This window comes from Anser anser (genome assembly GCF_964211835.1).
Source record: "Anser anser genome assembly, chromosome: 3".
NCBI lineage: Eukaryota > Metazoa > Chordata > Aves > Anseriformes > Anatidae > Anser > Anser anser.
This window is the reverse complement of record NC_139722.1, coordinates 79439343-79455757: the sequence shown is the minus strand read 5'-3', so window position 1 is coordinate 79455757 and position 16415 is coordinate 79439343. Positions and strand designations below refer to the sequence as shown.

At 37.2% G+C, this 16415-nt stretch overlaps 1 protein-coding gene across 1 annotated transcript in view; it reads right to left on the bottom strand.

Moving 5' to 3' along the window:
- Positions 1-16415, bottom strand: part of LOC310897445 (disrupted in schizophrenia 1 protein-like) — a 228033-nt gene that overhangs the window by 113726 nt on the left and 97892 nt on the right. Inside the window, 2 exon segments of the mRNA XM_083831104.1 lie at positions 4856-4958; positions 9420-9474. Coding sequence (XP_083687230.1) covers positions 4856-4958; positions 9420-9474 — 158 coding nt within the window.

Below are 16415 nucleotides of genomic sequence, written 5' to 3'. Positions count from 1 at the left end.
TTAAAACCATGAACAATATAATACAATTCTGCTATATGTTTGGAGAAAAATTTTGGACTAACATCTCAGGAGTATGAACTCAAAGTTATTTATCACAATAGGCAAATGCCAATCAGAAGTGAAGGAGCTGCTGATATGGAGGACCTGAATTTTAACTGTTGATACAAATAGCTCTTGACACTCAAGAACAGGTTTTTTTTTCATATGAAATCTCAACATGATGTAATCAATCTACTATATTTATTCTACTACCTTCAATAATCTGAACACATCCAACCCCTTTTTCTTTGCCCTCCAAACTTACTTTTACACTTCTTCCAAGGAAGAAGTACTAGGGAAGAGGAACTTTTACATATGTGGCATCATCTCTAATGTCTTTACTGCATCTTTTATTATACAGTCTTAAGATTGAGGTATTGGACTGACAGGAATAATAGAATTGCTATGCTTACATTTCATTTATTCTCTCAGAACAAGATCAGCTATATTTGCATATGTTCTGGTGCAAATACACCCATACTGTAAATTAGCGTGACAGCAACAGAAAATACAGTTCATACAGAACATTAATGTTGTCTGAAGCTATCCAGGTAACCATTAAAGGCTGAGGTATACATCAAGCTTTCCAAATCATTACATCATAACACGTGTAAGATCTGACAATGTATTAATAACTGTATTCTTAAGTTCATCTAACTTAAGGGATACATGAAACCAGATACATGCAATTGCATTCAGATGCCTTTTAGCTTTGACACTGTTCCAAAATCCCCTAAAACTAACTGCTTCCTCACGGAAAATGCTATATTAAATGAAAACAATGTAACATCTCTTCAGAGGAAAACAGTTGTTCTCAGTATCCATTAGCATTGTTATTTGAGGAAATTATTTGAATGACTGATCCAACTGCTATGGTAAAAAAAAAAAGCAGAAATAACATTTATCCTTGCCTAAAGCTTCCAAGACTAAATGAAAACTCCTAAGTATGTCCAGCAAAATTTACGCTTACTGCATTTTATATATACACTATTAATAGTTGCCTCTGTATCTCCTACTATTCCAAGGCTGCCTTTAAATTACTGTATATTACCCAACTGAAGATTCTCTCACCTTCTAACATTTTAGTATACCCGGGCTGTTGATTAACCTTCTGTTAGCTGAATGTCAGTTCAGGGGATACGTACATGCAATATATTGCTTAAATGCTGTCCAGTATTTTTAAGGTGGAAACATATTTTTTAACTATGCCTTATTTAAGGGATGAGTATCCATGTGTTAGGCATAAATGAATGACAAGAACTGAATAACCTCAGCCTTCTCTATATTATCCACTGCTCATTGTTTTCACTTTAAGTAAAAAAAGTTTTTTTTTTTTTTTTTTAAATCTCCTTCTTCCTCTTTCCTCTTCCGCATTTATCACATCTTTTCTTCCCAACTAGTTTCCCTACTAGCTGCAATTCACTCTGCATCCTGGCTTTTCTGTTTTTATCAATTCATGAGCTCAGACTAAAATATTTCTATTTTTTTTGCAGAATCTCATCTCAACTTTCAGGTCTTTAGAACATTACTTGTCATTCCTGTATCCCTTGCATACTACTCTGCATTTAGCATAAATGAGTGCCATTATTACACTACAGTGTCTGCTGTTACAAAATTACCTTTCACCCTTGATTTTCAACCACTTCCCTCCAACTACAAAAATCAGATCAAAAATACCTGCTGCCTTGTATGTTTTTCTACCTCCCCCACTGCCAAGCTGTCTTCATCACCTTTCATTAACGTGTTTAATCATCTTCAATGTTTCCTTCCCAACTTACAGTCAGTTATCTGTTATAAACAGCCAACTATTATTATTAATTCCATGCTTTTGATGCTATTAGTTGACCCAGAAAGCCTCAGTTATCTTCCATTTCTGATGGTAGCAACTAGGGACTGCTTAGGTATTTTCTCTTCACACAGGGACATTAAATCGCATTGTTTTGCATCTATGCCTGAGTTTCAGAAGACACATTTTTGCATTTTTGGTATACAATGCAATATCTTTTCCCCCTACTTGCCTATTTCAGCATAATTTGTTCCTCATCAAAGTTACACATCTCATCTTTTTCCTCGCATCTCTGCACTATCAATTCATATTTGGTTATATGCCAGAAGTTCATGTTTTTCTTTTAAAATTCCAATAATTCTCTTTACACACACACACTTAAGGCATGTAACACCCTGCTTCATCATTCTCCTGCTTTGCAGTTACAGACATTTTCATTCTCCAAAGCCTGTATTTTAAATTTTTTCCCCCTTAAAAGAAAAAAAAAAAAAAAAAGTAGCTCACTTATAGTCTTAAAGTCACCAGCTTCCTACAAAGCCAGGCTTGAAAACCCATAATTTTTACAACAAGAAAGAAACCCAGGAAGTGTGGTACAATGTACCGCATGTCTATACAATTGTGTTTCCTAGGGTACCCTAGGAATGGAAGCTAGCCAGCTATGGAAGCTAGCCAGATTCAGAGACATCAATAATTAAGTCTTGATAACCACACATTAAGTCACAAAGCCCTCTTACTGATGTCAATAGACACAATTTTAGACAGGGATTATCTGGAACTTTTTTGATCTTTTGCTTTTTTTTAATGTGTCTCTGTTGTTTTACAGTCCAGTATGCCTCGGACAAACTACTCTTTGCATATGAGTCCAGACACATTCTTTATTAGCAAGCCCAGGATTGAAAACCAATTTCCAGATGTTCTTCAGAAGGCTTCCACCTGCGACCTTACTCTAAGTAAACCACCTGAAGACAGAAAAACTTCTGGATGCTTATTTTTGTGAGAAAGCATTTACAGAAGTGGGGTGTTCTCTCAATATCACTGGTGCTTTTCATCATCTACTACATGAGCTAAACAATTTTTGGATTTACTTTTACACATACTATAGCTAAGAAAGAATTATTCTATGTGAAAGTATAGGTTAAAGAGGCATTACTACGAGATTTTCAGTTGTGAGAGACCCCACAATGTCTCTGGGCAACCTTGCTCCACTGTTCAATCACTCACACAGTAGAAAAAGCATTTGCTTAAGTTCAGATGGACTTTGATCTGCTTCAATTTGCAGCACCAAAAGCCAGGACGTGGTAACAGTGGGTGCTTGTTTCTAACAGATAACTATTCACAAGATGGGAAGGGGGTGTCAGAGGTTTTCAAAGATGTTCATGAAAGATGCTGTATATGAGATTACAAAAAAAAACCTACAAATTCTGTTCAGGCAGAATTCCCAGAAAGATAATAAAAGATTTTTGCCTTAGCGACAATTTAAGATTGTACCGTTCACAGTCATTAAAATTCCCTGAAGTAAGACTTTTTCAGAGTAAGGAAAAAAAAGAAATAGTGCTTCTTATCAGTACCAAGATTTCTTAAAAAGCATGAAAAGGCAATCATAGTCATAGTACTGAGAAAACAATTTATAGAAATATCAGCATTAAATTGTCTCTTGAATTCATCCCTGAAACAAGCAATCTCTTTTAAGAGCTAACAAGTATAAAATATTGTTACGAATGTTTTGGAAATAGTCCTCAAGTTTCCATTAACTCTCCCAGAGTGTCATACTGAAGTACGTATCTTCTGGCCAACTGCTTCCTGCTGGCAGCACGAAGTGGTTGCATATCCAGTTTGGGGGCTATTTTGTTCCCCATAAAGTCATACAATGGCTGGGGAAAACTTTGACCCCATTTCTGAAAGCAAGAAAATTACCTACATTCAAATAGCCTAAGGGCAGAGAAGGGTGATTACTCAGCTTACCTTCTGGTGGACACAGAGAATTAAATAGGGTTTCCATTCTGAAAAGAGTCATGAAGAACAAAGAATCTGACCGTGCTCAGCAGCAATACAAGATCTGGTCTTTAATTTCCTTTAGGATTTTGCTCAAATCTGACATTATCCACTTCTGTCAAACAAACTATGTGACACCGCACAAGGTTTCAATTTAAAACTGTTCTGTGTACAGTTACGAGATCCTAATATCTAGTTGAGAAGGCAAATGACCATCAGATAGCTACAACGTGTCACTTTGACACATATTAAAAATCCTCTGGTCTCTCTTCTTTCTTTAGTGTAAGACTGGAAAATTTCTTGTACCCAAGTCTACATTCCCTTCTCTTCAGCTTCCTTTGAGACGAGTGTCTGGTGGAGAAACATATCTGTACACATTTGCAAACAGTTTGCTGAATTAGAAAAGTCACCTCTTCAAACTTAGAGAAAGAAGTGCCCTTTTTTCCTTTTTTTTCCTTAGTAAACGTGCACTAGTCCCAAGTAACTGGCATGTAAAACCACTATGAATCAGACTGTAATCACATTTCAGTGTTTTACTGGTTGTAAATAACATGCATGAGTGCTCCAAGGACCAAATTGCTTTTTTGCTGCCAACATTAGTTGTTTAATGATCTGAATAGCAGTAGCAACCAATTATTTTACTCTGTTTTAAAATGTCGTTTACAGCCATATTTGCAATTATTACACCTTTATTATGGATTTATTATGACTCTCATCTAGAGAGCTCAAACATTTAACTTGTAACGTCCAGGAAAAGCTATTGATAATTATTTACCAATTTCACTTATGGAAAAATATTGTGTTCTCTGCCCATTTACTGCCTACCACACAGGATTCTCTTAGCCAGTAGTTTCCATCCGTGGAGAGACACCTGAAGCACCTTACAGAGGATGTGACACAGCCTGGTTCTGCCAGACTTGCCATGACTTCAAGGCATCTAGCTAAGTGCAGATCAATGAATTTTCCCAAGAAGGCTCAGCTGTGTAAAGGTCTAACACTACTCATCAATGTAAGCCCTTCTCATCGTCTAAAACTTACCTGATACAGCCAGCATTTTGGCTTCAAGTAGAGCAGGTAGCTGAGTCTCAATATCACTCACTTTCCTCCTCAAAGTACTGCAGAGTTTCTGACTTGTGCAAACCTAGATTGAGGAAGACAGCCATGATATATAATTCATTCATGTAAAAATATAAGGCAATTTAAATGGGGCTTCAAATGTTCTTGGTTTACGGACATGACATAACATCCTACAGCACAGTAAAGAAGCTTAATAAAAAGTGATGTATTTACAGAAATATCAAAGATGCGTCAAGATTTCCAGGCTTTGCCACACATTCTGTTATAAAAATAGAGAACAGTATTAGCATTAGCTACCTGGATGACAAAGGACATGTTTCACCACTAGATACTGAGGTTTATTTAGAAGAAAGGCCAACTGACACGCTGTACGTTTTCAGATTAGCAGTGATGCCTAGAATGAGTGGAATGTAAATGAGACAGTGTTTGGAGTTTTAAGACCTCATAATGCAGAATGCCCAGTGATTTTTATACAAAAGATACCATGCCACACAACTAAAAAAAAAAAAAAGCAGCTGTCATTCTCTGAACAAGCAATAACAGCTCAATATTGTATTTCATTTCACAATCAGGAAACAGCTGAATTAGGTTCAGGTTTCTGACTTTCCGTCTCTCTCTCTTTCGTCTTTTTACCTGGAAGTCCTTCAGCAATGGATCATAACTGCTATTAGAAACACGGGAAGATATAGGGGAGGAAAAAATAGATTAAAAGAAAGGAAGTTCAACTGTTTCAATACTATTGGTGTACATTACCACCTCAGAATGACCTTTTTGTATTGTACACAGATCATACAACTACATATTCAGAAGTGTTCGTTCTTCCTCGATATTGCATCATTTGCAAAGGAAAGCAAAATGAACAAACAGAAATCCATCTAACTAATGCCTATGCTCTTGTTCTGAAGGCAGATATCAAGTACTTGCTTAGAATTGCAGCTGACACTTGAGAAAACATTGCATTCATTGGAAGCAAGGGTAAAGCAATAGTCAAGAAAGAGACAGACCAGTTGTGAAGAGATGAGACGTGAAATGAAATCTCCAGAGGAAAGTCTCCCTGCTCTTCTTGATATTTTTTTCTCAAAAACAAGTGTATATACCATGCATATTAACAGAAGCACAGCTATCACGCTACTTTTTAAGAGCCTTACAGCGATAATGACTTATCTGTTTGCATAATTATAACAATTCAGATATGACACTAACTGTAAATCTTATCAAATGGTTAATAACCTCTAGCTGACAGCACGTTATAACCATAGATACGTCGTGATTTTTTCTTGAGTCAACTACCAACACAACTATCCTCCAAGCAGTAAAGACTTCAGTCTACCTATCAATTTAAAAACATATATCTCATCACTTCTTCACCTATTATAATTTTTCAGTTCCCAGATATTTCACTTTATTTCAGTACCACCTTCTAAGTGACTTGCCTGCTGATATACTTTAAATGTTAAAATAACCCAAACCTGTCAGAGGTGAAAAAACATACCCAAAGAACCCAAAGGCCATTTCTGTCTCACATCTCCAACATAAATCTTAAAGTTTTTAATGACTTCCTTCTAAGCAGTGTTCTCTCTTTAGGGGTACTGAATGGCTCAGTGAATTGCAATTAGATCAGGAATCTTTCAGCTCTAGGAAAACTGCATGAATACAGCCCATGCTGGTGGTAACTTAGAGTTATTACCACTAGACAGCTGTTTGGCAATTATGCAAAATTAGCTGGGAGGAGGTTTAATCAGTTTCTAGTGAACACTGCCCACTTTGTAAGCAGTACTGTCACAGAACGAAGCTTGCTGGCACTCTTTATTAATGGATCAAAGGCAGGGACCAGAGGCTGAAAGGAGGTTCCTCTAACTCAGAGATGATTCTTCTGGAACATGAGATAAGCACATTACTGAGCCTCTGCATGTATCTATGTCACACACATTCTGTGGATAAATGAAAAACATTAATCTTCAGAGCTATCACATGGCATAGTTCAACAAAACTAAATGAAAGACTGGGCAAGGCAAAATAATTTAACATCCTCTAAACTAATAGCTCTGCTTCTACATTACATCAATTCTACTCTATGAGCTCCAACTCCTTTAAATTTTTCTAAGTATTTTATCCTAATAACAGCTACTATTATTCATTACAGTAGCTTATTCAGCCACTGAGGAAAGCTTATTTCTTAGCTAACAAAGATGACAAATTCTCACAAACAACACCCTCCCTTGCTCCACTTCAACACACTATCCTCATCTAACCGTCTGCATGTCCAGCACTTATGCTCGTAGCCCCAGCAATGCCCTTGCCTTGTTCCCAGTGACCAGCTCTGCTGCACTCCATCAGACAAGGAGCTCCAGTTCTTTACAGACCAATCTTACAGCATCTATTTTAAAAATCCTCTTCAGTGTTTTACTGGTTAGTTGGTTTTGTAGACTTCCAGAAAAAAGAAAAAAGTCTCTTATTTAGGAATAAATCCTACAAATCTGGTCTTCAGATACATAAACAGTACTCAAGAAGGCAAACTATATGAAAACAGTAGGATGCTGTTCAGCAAAGGTATGTGAAATCAAGCTGAAAAGAAGCAAAATATCAAATTTACCCATGGTCATCCTTTTCCATCTTGCCAGTGTATGATGTTAATCTGAAGTGGCAGAAACAGGCAGAAGGACACAGACTAAAACACTGAAATTAACTCTTCCTCGAACGATCTCAAGGAAAAAAAGAATTTTAAGTAGCCTTCACATTTCTTTATAGCCGTAGTTTAGAAAAGACATGGAAATTCTCTTTGCACTGCCTGAAGAAGTCTGCCTTGATTTCCCATACAGCACAATTTTGCCACATGCAAAAGCACACATTAATTTGTGAAGGAAAAATGTGGATAAGGGGGATTATTCCCTTCACTAACAAAATAATACTAGCTTTTGCAGCCTCAGCTGAAAATAATATAGGTAAGGCAGAAAAGGCCACATAAATACTTGTGGTACAGGGGGGAGGAAGAGGCCTTTGAAAAAGTAGCATTTTCCCCATACAATAAAAAGGTTTTAAAGACCAGCTCTATTCAGGTTGAGAAGAAAACAATATGATGAGATGATTTGAATAAATCAAATAATAAATGATTTGGAGGATTCTGATTATCTGCTTCCTATTTGCCTTCTCTAATAAATAAAAGCCATCACACAAGAATGGAATTAAATTAAAATAATATTTTACCTACTGAATATTTAAAGAAACAAATGTGCTGTGGAATTCTACCACACAGACTTCTCAGTTGCTACCCAATGTTTCAGCTCTTATTTAAGAAGTCTTTAGATACTATGGTTATAAAATAAAACTTAAAAATGTACAGGCACACATTTTCAGGGGAAAAGGCAAAATCTGTAATTTATGTTTTACTTTGCATATAGCTTGAAACAACAAATCACCCTGAGCTACCAAATCTCTCATTCATTTTAGTGGATGATCTGTAGGTCAATTGCCATCTTTTCCTTGACACTTTATTCATAGCCATTAAAAATACAGGGGGGAGTGTCATATTACAATGTCTATACTAATATTTCCCAAGAGGTGTGCATATGCAAAGAATAGAGGAGAATTAACTCAAAATAAAGTAGAAGAGGAGCAGGGATAGGTATTCAGTGCAGTCAACAGCTTTTTTAACAGTGCATGCTAAAAGTATTGGGTATAATGATTCTGAAGAAGAAAGTATAATTTTTCACTAATTTTTGGAGAGCTATTTCTATTAGGAAACTAACATGAAAAAAAATAACTTATTTCCAAGAATAAATAAATTAATGATTAAATAATATGAATATTTTCCCTTTCCTGTTCCATACAGATCTATAAGAATTAGCTAAAATAAATAAACCTCCTTCCTAGAGCGCTCCAGAGCTTAGGCGCTGCACTCTTAGGCACAATGAGCATTTTATGATAAAAAGGAAACTTTAGGAGTCTCTTTCTTGGAAGGAGGACCATGAGAAATAAGAGAACTAAAAGAAGAGTATAACATCTCTGATTAAAACCAAGGTATGACAAATACACCACAACAATTATTTTGGCATTCTCATGAAAGGGTGAGAAATAGATTGCTAGCTTATTGTTAGTGAAAGAGAGGCGAAAAGAGGAACTATATTAATATTCTTCCTTCACTCCAACCAAACCAGTCAGGTAAGAAAGTAAGAAGCAAAAGGGTGAAAACATTCATCTGTGACCAGAGTTCACTTTCTTTTCATGAAGCGCTAAAGAGTCTCTTCCTAAATTGAGGCCAGCAACAAGACTGCTCCCTGGTAAACATAAGGCAAGAAACAATAGATTACTCCATCTGCTTCCTTAAAAATAATCTCTGTGGCCTGTCCAAATTAAGTATCTTTTTATAGAATGTATGTTTAGAAACATTTAAATGCAAAATCTGTTCAGAAGAAACACAACAAAACAAACTTTCCAAAATACAGCCAATTTATTAAAATGCAAGATATTATCTGCTTCTCTAAATATTTTGAAGAAAAATGAAAACTGATAACTGACGTGTACTTACTTTGGCAGTAGTTTCTTTAATGGACGTGCTGAACGATTGTTCTTTTTCCTGAAGGCTAGAAGGGATTAAAATAAAATAAAACAAAGTTGACCTTCTCTGCTCATCACGGTCTGTTTCACAAGACACGTTTTCATATGGAAGCACATAGGCTTTAAGGTGACTCATAACAGCACAAAAAGACAAAAATCAAGACAAAATCCATAAATTTCTAACCAACTTCTATCCACTAAATCCCATTTGTTTGCAAACTAGTTTATAGAGTAGCTTTACAGTTCTTAATTAACTGGTTATATTTTATAACACATTTCACCATCTAAACCACAGTTACGATTACTTGTGTAACCTTTGTATCTTAGAAGTTCGAAGCAGGGTCCAGGGCTGGCTCTCCGCTAGGCTACCAACCAAATACCTAACAAAAAGGCAGTTCTAGCAGAGTTTGCAGTCAAGTCTCGTCTTACAACCCAGTTTCCAACACTGGCAGGAAAAAATCAAATGCAGTCACTTGTTCTCATGGTAATTTAAAATATCACTACTCATTTTCTTTAGTTTAATAAAAACCTGCAAAATATTTGCACCAAATTGATTCAAAATTCATCTGAGATTTTGAGCACAATCTATGCTTATGTGAGCAAATCCAAGATTCTCTTCCATAAACAAAACCAGTTAAGTTTAGCACTTTGATATTACTGAATATAAAATAACTCTGTGATTTTATTTACAAGCACTAAAGACACAAGTTACATTTTAACAAAGTTCAAAAATTCAAGCCAAATCAAAGGCTAGGAGTGAGTACAGACATTATTCTTGCCACAGTAATAGTTCCCTCCCTCCTATTTTGCAGGTGTACATTTTATACAGTGTTCAGTTACATTATCAGACACCATTTTCTTTTCCGTATGACACCTCAATTCAGTGTACATGACAGTCAGCACTCCCCATCAGCAGCATTTCAATTCTTCCTTTTAGCTGCATTGTAAAAATTCTCCTCCTTTCACAGCCTAAGAGTGATATTCTGCCTGAATAAAGAAACTTTAATCTATTTCTCAGCCTTTCTTTAGTGTTCTTCGCTGAAGTACCCAAACATTTCAGAAACATCACAGGATTTATTTCAATGATACCCTTGCAAGATAAGGCAGCACTGTATCCATTTTCCAGGTGAGAGAAACACAAAGGCGCTGTCATTCAGAATGCACGTTAACACCGAGTGCCCACTTCGACGTGCACACAGGCCCTGCTGCCCACCTCTGTGCACTTCAGTTTTTCTTTCTAGAACTTGTTAATTCCTATTTTCCAAGCATAGCACCTACTGAGTCCCGCTTCAAAAGCCAGCACTCACGTAAGTCCTAATGCCAATGTATATCAGGTTGGAGCTGCGTTCAGTTACTGAGATCTACAGGAACCGGGCTGTAATACCCTGCCCAGCTTCACACGGGAAGCGAGACAGACTCGGAGGCAGAATTCAGCTGTCCCGTACATCATTTAATTGCGTTAATGAGGAAGCTATTTGTATTGCTTTCCCTAATGCCCTGTTTCACGGCGCGCACACCTTTTCGGCCTGCGGAACAGCAAGGCCAAGCACCTCATTAACACCACAGCGCGCCGGGATCCCTCCAGCTCCAGATGAGGCAGGCCCCTCAGAAATAGCTTATGGCACTGTCAGCTAACGCCTGTGCAAAGCAACAAACACAAATACAGATGGCCAGGCCCCACGCGAGTGGTTTAACAACATTTCCCACATAGCAGTCTCCGATTTCTCCCTTAAAAACCTCTTCTCCAGCAATACAGGGGCAAAACGCGAAACGCTACACGTGAAATTATGCCATTAGCAGCTTCCTGCCTGCCCCTGGGCATGCCAGGGGGAACGAACTCTTTCGCCATTTGTCTTCTCAGACTGGGGAGCTCCCAGGGACTTTCAGCACCAACCACAAGCAGCGTTTGAGCTGGCCAGGTTACGTAAAAAGGAACCGGGCTTTGTGTACAGATGTCAACTGGGAGCAGCAAGGCTGCAGTGTGTAATTGAATGAATAATGGGTGGCTGACCCAATTGTTCTGAAACTGGCTTATAAAATTCAACTCTAAAGATCCAAGACATAATAAAACGTAAAGTGCAGTTATAGCCAGAAGAACAACAGTATAAAGATGGCACCTCTATTTAACAGACCTCCTCAGTGTGCATTTCCTCTCATCTGTTTATTTTCCTCACAAAAAGCCCCCCTCCCTCCCCAGGTTCACACAATGGTTCACTCCTCTGCACAACTCACATAGCTAACAGCAAGTGAGATCAATTTTTAATTTCTTTTTAAACTATACATCCAAAAGAGCATTACAAACTGTGATCTAGCTGTAGAGCCCTTGTTGCTAACAAGGATGCACAAACCCTTGTGGACTTTCAGGTGCAGGGCTGAGTGGGAAAAAATATCCTCTTTACACTCCTGTTTCTTTTTATTAGCATCTATCAAGTCACTGAAAAATAAATATGGAATCACACGCTGCCATTTCAATGAAAGCATCATTTTAAGAGATAAATTTATATTAATCTGAGCAGTATCAGTAAAGAATAACAGCATCAAATAAATCATAGTTCTGACTCAAGCTAGTGATAGGCATTAACCATGGACTGTAATCAGTTACAGCATTCATGCAGACTCTTACAACTGTATTTTTATTATTTACAGCATTAATTTCACAGTAGGATCTTGTTTTGAATTTGTTAGCCTTCAGCATGCTACTGTAGGAATTCCCTACCCCTTGTAGGGATTAGTCCATCATACAATTCACATGCAACAATCGAAACTGGGTACAAACCAGCCGGGGTTACCAACTACAAACTGTTTATAACCAACTTTATTCCCAGGCTTTCTTCTTCTGCCACAAAACACTGTCACAGAGAAGCCCCTCACAAGCTTTCCAATTAACTGACAGGCTAATGCTCCAGCTGACCCACAACAGAAACCAGGCGGTCAATACCAATTCATTCTACCAACAAAGGGTTTTAACAGCCATGATCTGTTACATGTGACTTGAACCAGAAATAGTATTTTCTTTTACCAGCACCCTGGAGCATTATATTTCATTTTAAGAGGGGTATGCCGTCTGCTTAGAAGTTGCTTTACTTACAACTACCCAGGGAAAACGGCTTTAAAAAGAGCTCCTTAGAATAACACTGAATTCTTGCCTGGGAAGAAGGCCACAGTTTTCACTCATTGCTATTCTTCTCTGGCAGAACAGCTAATCAAGAATCTGACTGCTTGTCCTCACAGTCGCTGCAATCTATTATAAGGACCATTTGGAAGTTACTTCTCAAATTCAATATAAGCTAACTCCATCGCAGAGAATGCAAAGTTCTTGACCTGACTGATAGAAGGACTAGAATAAGACAGGAATTCAATTAACGCAAATTTAACTGACTAAATGCAGGAAAAGAAAGGTTATTAACACTTGCAGAACTGACATCAATCTATACATCATATGCAATTTTCTCATTCATGCACATAGTCATATAGGCTATTTAAATTGTTTGCAATGATTTACACACATTAGGATCCTAATGAGGAGAGAAGAAAAGAAAAGCAATGCAGACTTGCTACATCACTGGGTCTCGTTGTATACATATCAGACCAGAATAGGAAAGCAGGAGCTAAGAAATTACCCTTTTTGGATGATAAATGAAGTAACACATTGGCAAAACAAGGACTTCAGCTGGAGAACTGCAGGAGGATAGGGGAATGTCACATATACAGGATCTGAGGCTGACTTGGCATGTAATAACAGACTATGGGAAAAATTTTAAGACCTAACTACTTCAAGCAAGCCAGTGCCTTGTAAGCATCTCATTTTAGTGACCTTGAAGGAACACAGATATTGAGTATGTCGAATTTTAATAATATAGTTGGAAACTGCTGAGATAATGTTCACAGTCGGAAATGGTGTGCAGGCAAAAAAAAAAAAAGCATCAATGATTCAAAGATTCAGTACAATAGGGGATAGAGAAGGAAGACTGGGAATCAAGTGGTCTGGTCACTCTATCACAGGCTTCCTACATGAGCACAGAAGACATTAAATGTCATTACATAACAGTAAGTATTTAAAAAGCCTTTTAAAGAATATTCTAAGAAGCTATGATTTACATGCAGGAACTGCAGATACTATGGAAGCAGCTTTGTTCAGAGGAAGGCTGAGTAGCACAATACTGGGAAGAATGGCTTTCTACTAAAGGAAGGCATGTTTCTGAATTTCTTTCCTTCCACTTTGCTAGTATACTTCCCTTCACATATGAGACTATTGTCTATTCATGTTTGGCTTCCTAAGAAAAAATTCAAAGAATGAAAATGGGCAAAGGCAAGTCATGCTGATCTCTACATTCAAGATATATAAATATATACAGAAACAGTTCCTGTATTAATGACAAAATATACATACATTGACAAAAAATGTAGTTAGAATGCAGTCTCTATAACTGCACAAAAGAACATACTACATGTGGTACCAGTATAAATAAATAACTAAATTCTATACTGGAAATTCTTATTTTCATAAGAAACTGAGCAAGCATCTCTGATCTAAGCCTGCAGGGACTGAAAGACAAAGGGTGCCCTTTAGAGCAAGTATTCTTCCTTACATTAGTACCACCTAACAGACTATTCTAGGTCCTGTTATTTCACTCCCTAGCTCCATAGCAAATTACAGTCAGCAAAAACCATATTCCAATTTCTTTAAATCCAGATGCAAGTCAGAACGTTTTAAAATTACTCCGATTAAGGCTGTATATATATGATAAAGCATGATGGGCTGAACCTCAATTCATATGAATATGCATTCCCTCCTAGATAACACGATTATTAAAGAGTATTTTCTTGATTATCAGCAAATTCAAACAGTTTACAGTATTGTTTGAATTTGGCCTTTGAGCAGTACCACTGCCCGATAATCAATCAATAACCCAATACAGCCTGCAGAGAGCGTGACTTTTCTAACTTGAAGTTTCCTAACAGAATTCCTTCTCAGATTCTGAAGTAACAAAAAGCTGTGCTCTCTCAGAAGATCAAAATATACAAACCAAGCTCTACACTTGTAATCTTTATTTTAGCAGCAAACAGAAACTGACCTTCCAAAAAGCCTTTGTCCAGACCTTTGTAAAATCAGAAGTGTTACTCAAGGAACATTTGGTGTAAACTTCTACCACAGCCTACATCAAGGAAAAAATCCAACAAAAATCCAACCGAAATTTTAAGTCTAGGTACATCAGTGGGCCTTTATGGAATAAATCCACCATATAAAAATCAAATCAATAACTTTCTTGTACTTTTATGGTTCCCTTGATGTGCATATCTCAGAAGGCTTTGAAGACAATTCAGAAAAAAATAAAAAAGGGAGGTTTTGAGCAAAACTGTACTTAACAGGAGGCAGCTTTACACCAGGCAGGTACAACTAGAATTGAAAGAAAGAATAAGAAAACGTACTGAAGTTTTCTTGAGAAAAATTAACAGCCATTATTACAGAAACCACATGCAGATTTTTACCAGGACAAGACCTACAGGGGTGTTGCTAGCCCTGTGCTTCTGCCAAATTAAGAAGTTTCAGAACTAGATTGCTTTAAGTATACAAAGGTGAAACAGCACTACTTTGTACGTTTATCTTTTTTTTTTTTTTTTTTAAAAAAAACACCATAAAGTTTGAGTCTACTCAATCAAGACACTGGATGACAAGTTTATCTTCATTCTGTGTGATCTGCCCATAATCCTGACTTGCTACACATCTGGATATTACCATAGGAGAAAAGCAGTATTTCAGTCAAGCACATAACTTCCTTTTCAACTTTGTGCAATGATCCATGGGCCCTTGAACAACAGGATATACACACAGCATATCTCGAGACTGGGAAACAGAATCCTCCCTGAAATATAAGTCAGAGTTTTCCAAATAAAATCTGATTTTTCTTTACATATAAAGACCATGGAAAACTTCTATAAGAAGACAGAGCTGATTAAACATTGATAAAAATGCAGAATTTCTGCTGAATTGAATAGAGAAAATCCAATTTCTCTGTCTAAATCTGTCAGTGCTCTTGAGGGGTGGACTTTGACATGAAATAGAAGGAGAGAAAAGTTGTGTTTAATTCACACTGAAGATGAAATTTGTGGCAGTTACAAGGACTAGTCACCTGAATAAGAAGTAAAATGCAAAGTGTCACCTTGGAAAGTTTCCAACCTCAAAAATTAATCTGATTTGAGACAAAAATTATCAAGAGATGTACTTCAAGGTACAGGAGCATTGGACCTTCTGCACATTTCAATCTACAGAGTTCTCCAAGGCATATGAATGACAACCCAAAATTATGCACCTAGCTCTGAAACATCAGAGAGCTGGTTTTGCTCCAGCAATTTGCTCTTCTACCTACGATTTTGCAGAGAAGTATTTTTTTTGATTGTTTTATGTCAAGGATGGCTTCAATACATGTGCTCTTTCACTCAGTGTTAATCAAGAAGCAGTCCTAGAAGTACACTTTCCCAACATCTTTGTACAATCTCAGCTCACCAGTAAGGTTTCCCGCTGACTCATGGGGTGCTGGGTGACTGCAGTTGCTTTTGCCTACTCTCAAAGACTAAGCCTTGGTCATATCTATGTGAAGTGGACTATAATAACGACTCACCGCCTTGCCCAGAAGCTCTTACATACACAAGATTTCTAAACTGAGACCACCCTTATTTGCTGCCATGCTGCCAAACATTAGCTCCAATTATGGGAGAGACCTGCAGAAAACTCTGGCTGTTAGATGATACTTCGTGATCTTTTGCAAGAAGGATTGGTAAGGTTGGTTTTCTGTGTTTTTTGGTTTGTTTAACATAAAACCTCTCCAACAGAAACATCCAGTCCACAGTCACTTGAAGATGCTACTGGCATCTTTAACAAAGATTCCAAGCTGAATTTTCATTGTTAGGTACTGAGAAATCTTCCGGCCTTATAAAATACCATTCAGACAGCTGAACTGTCCGCCTG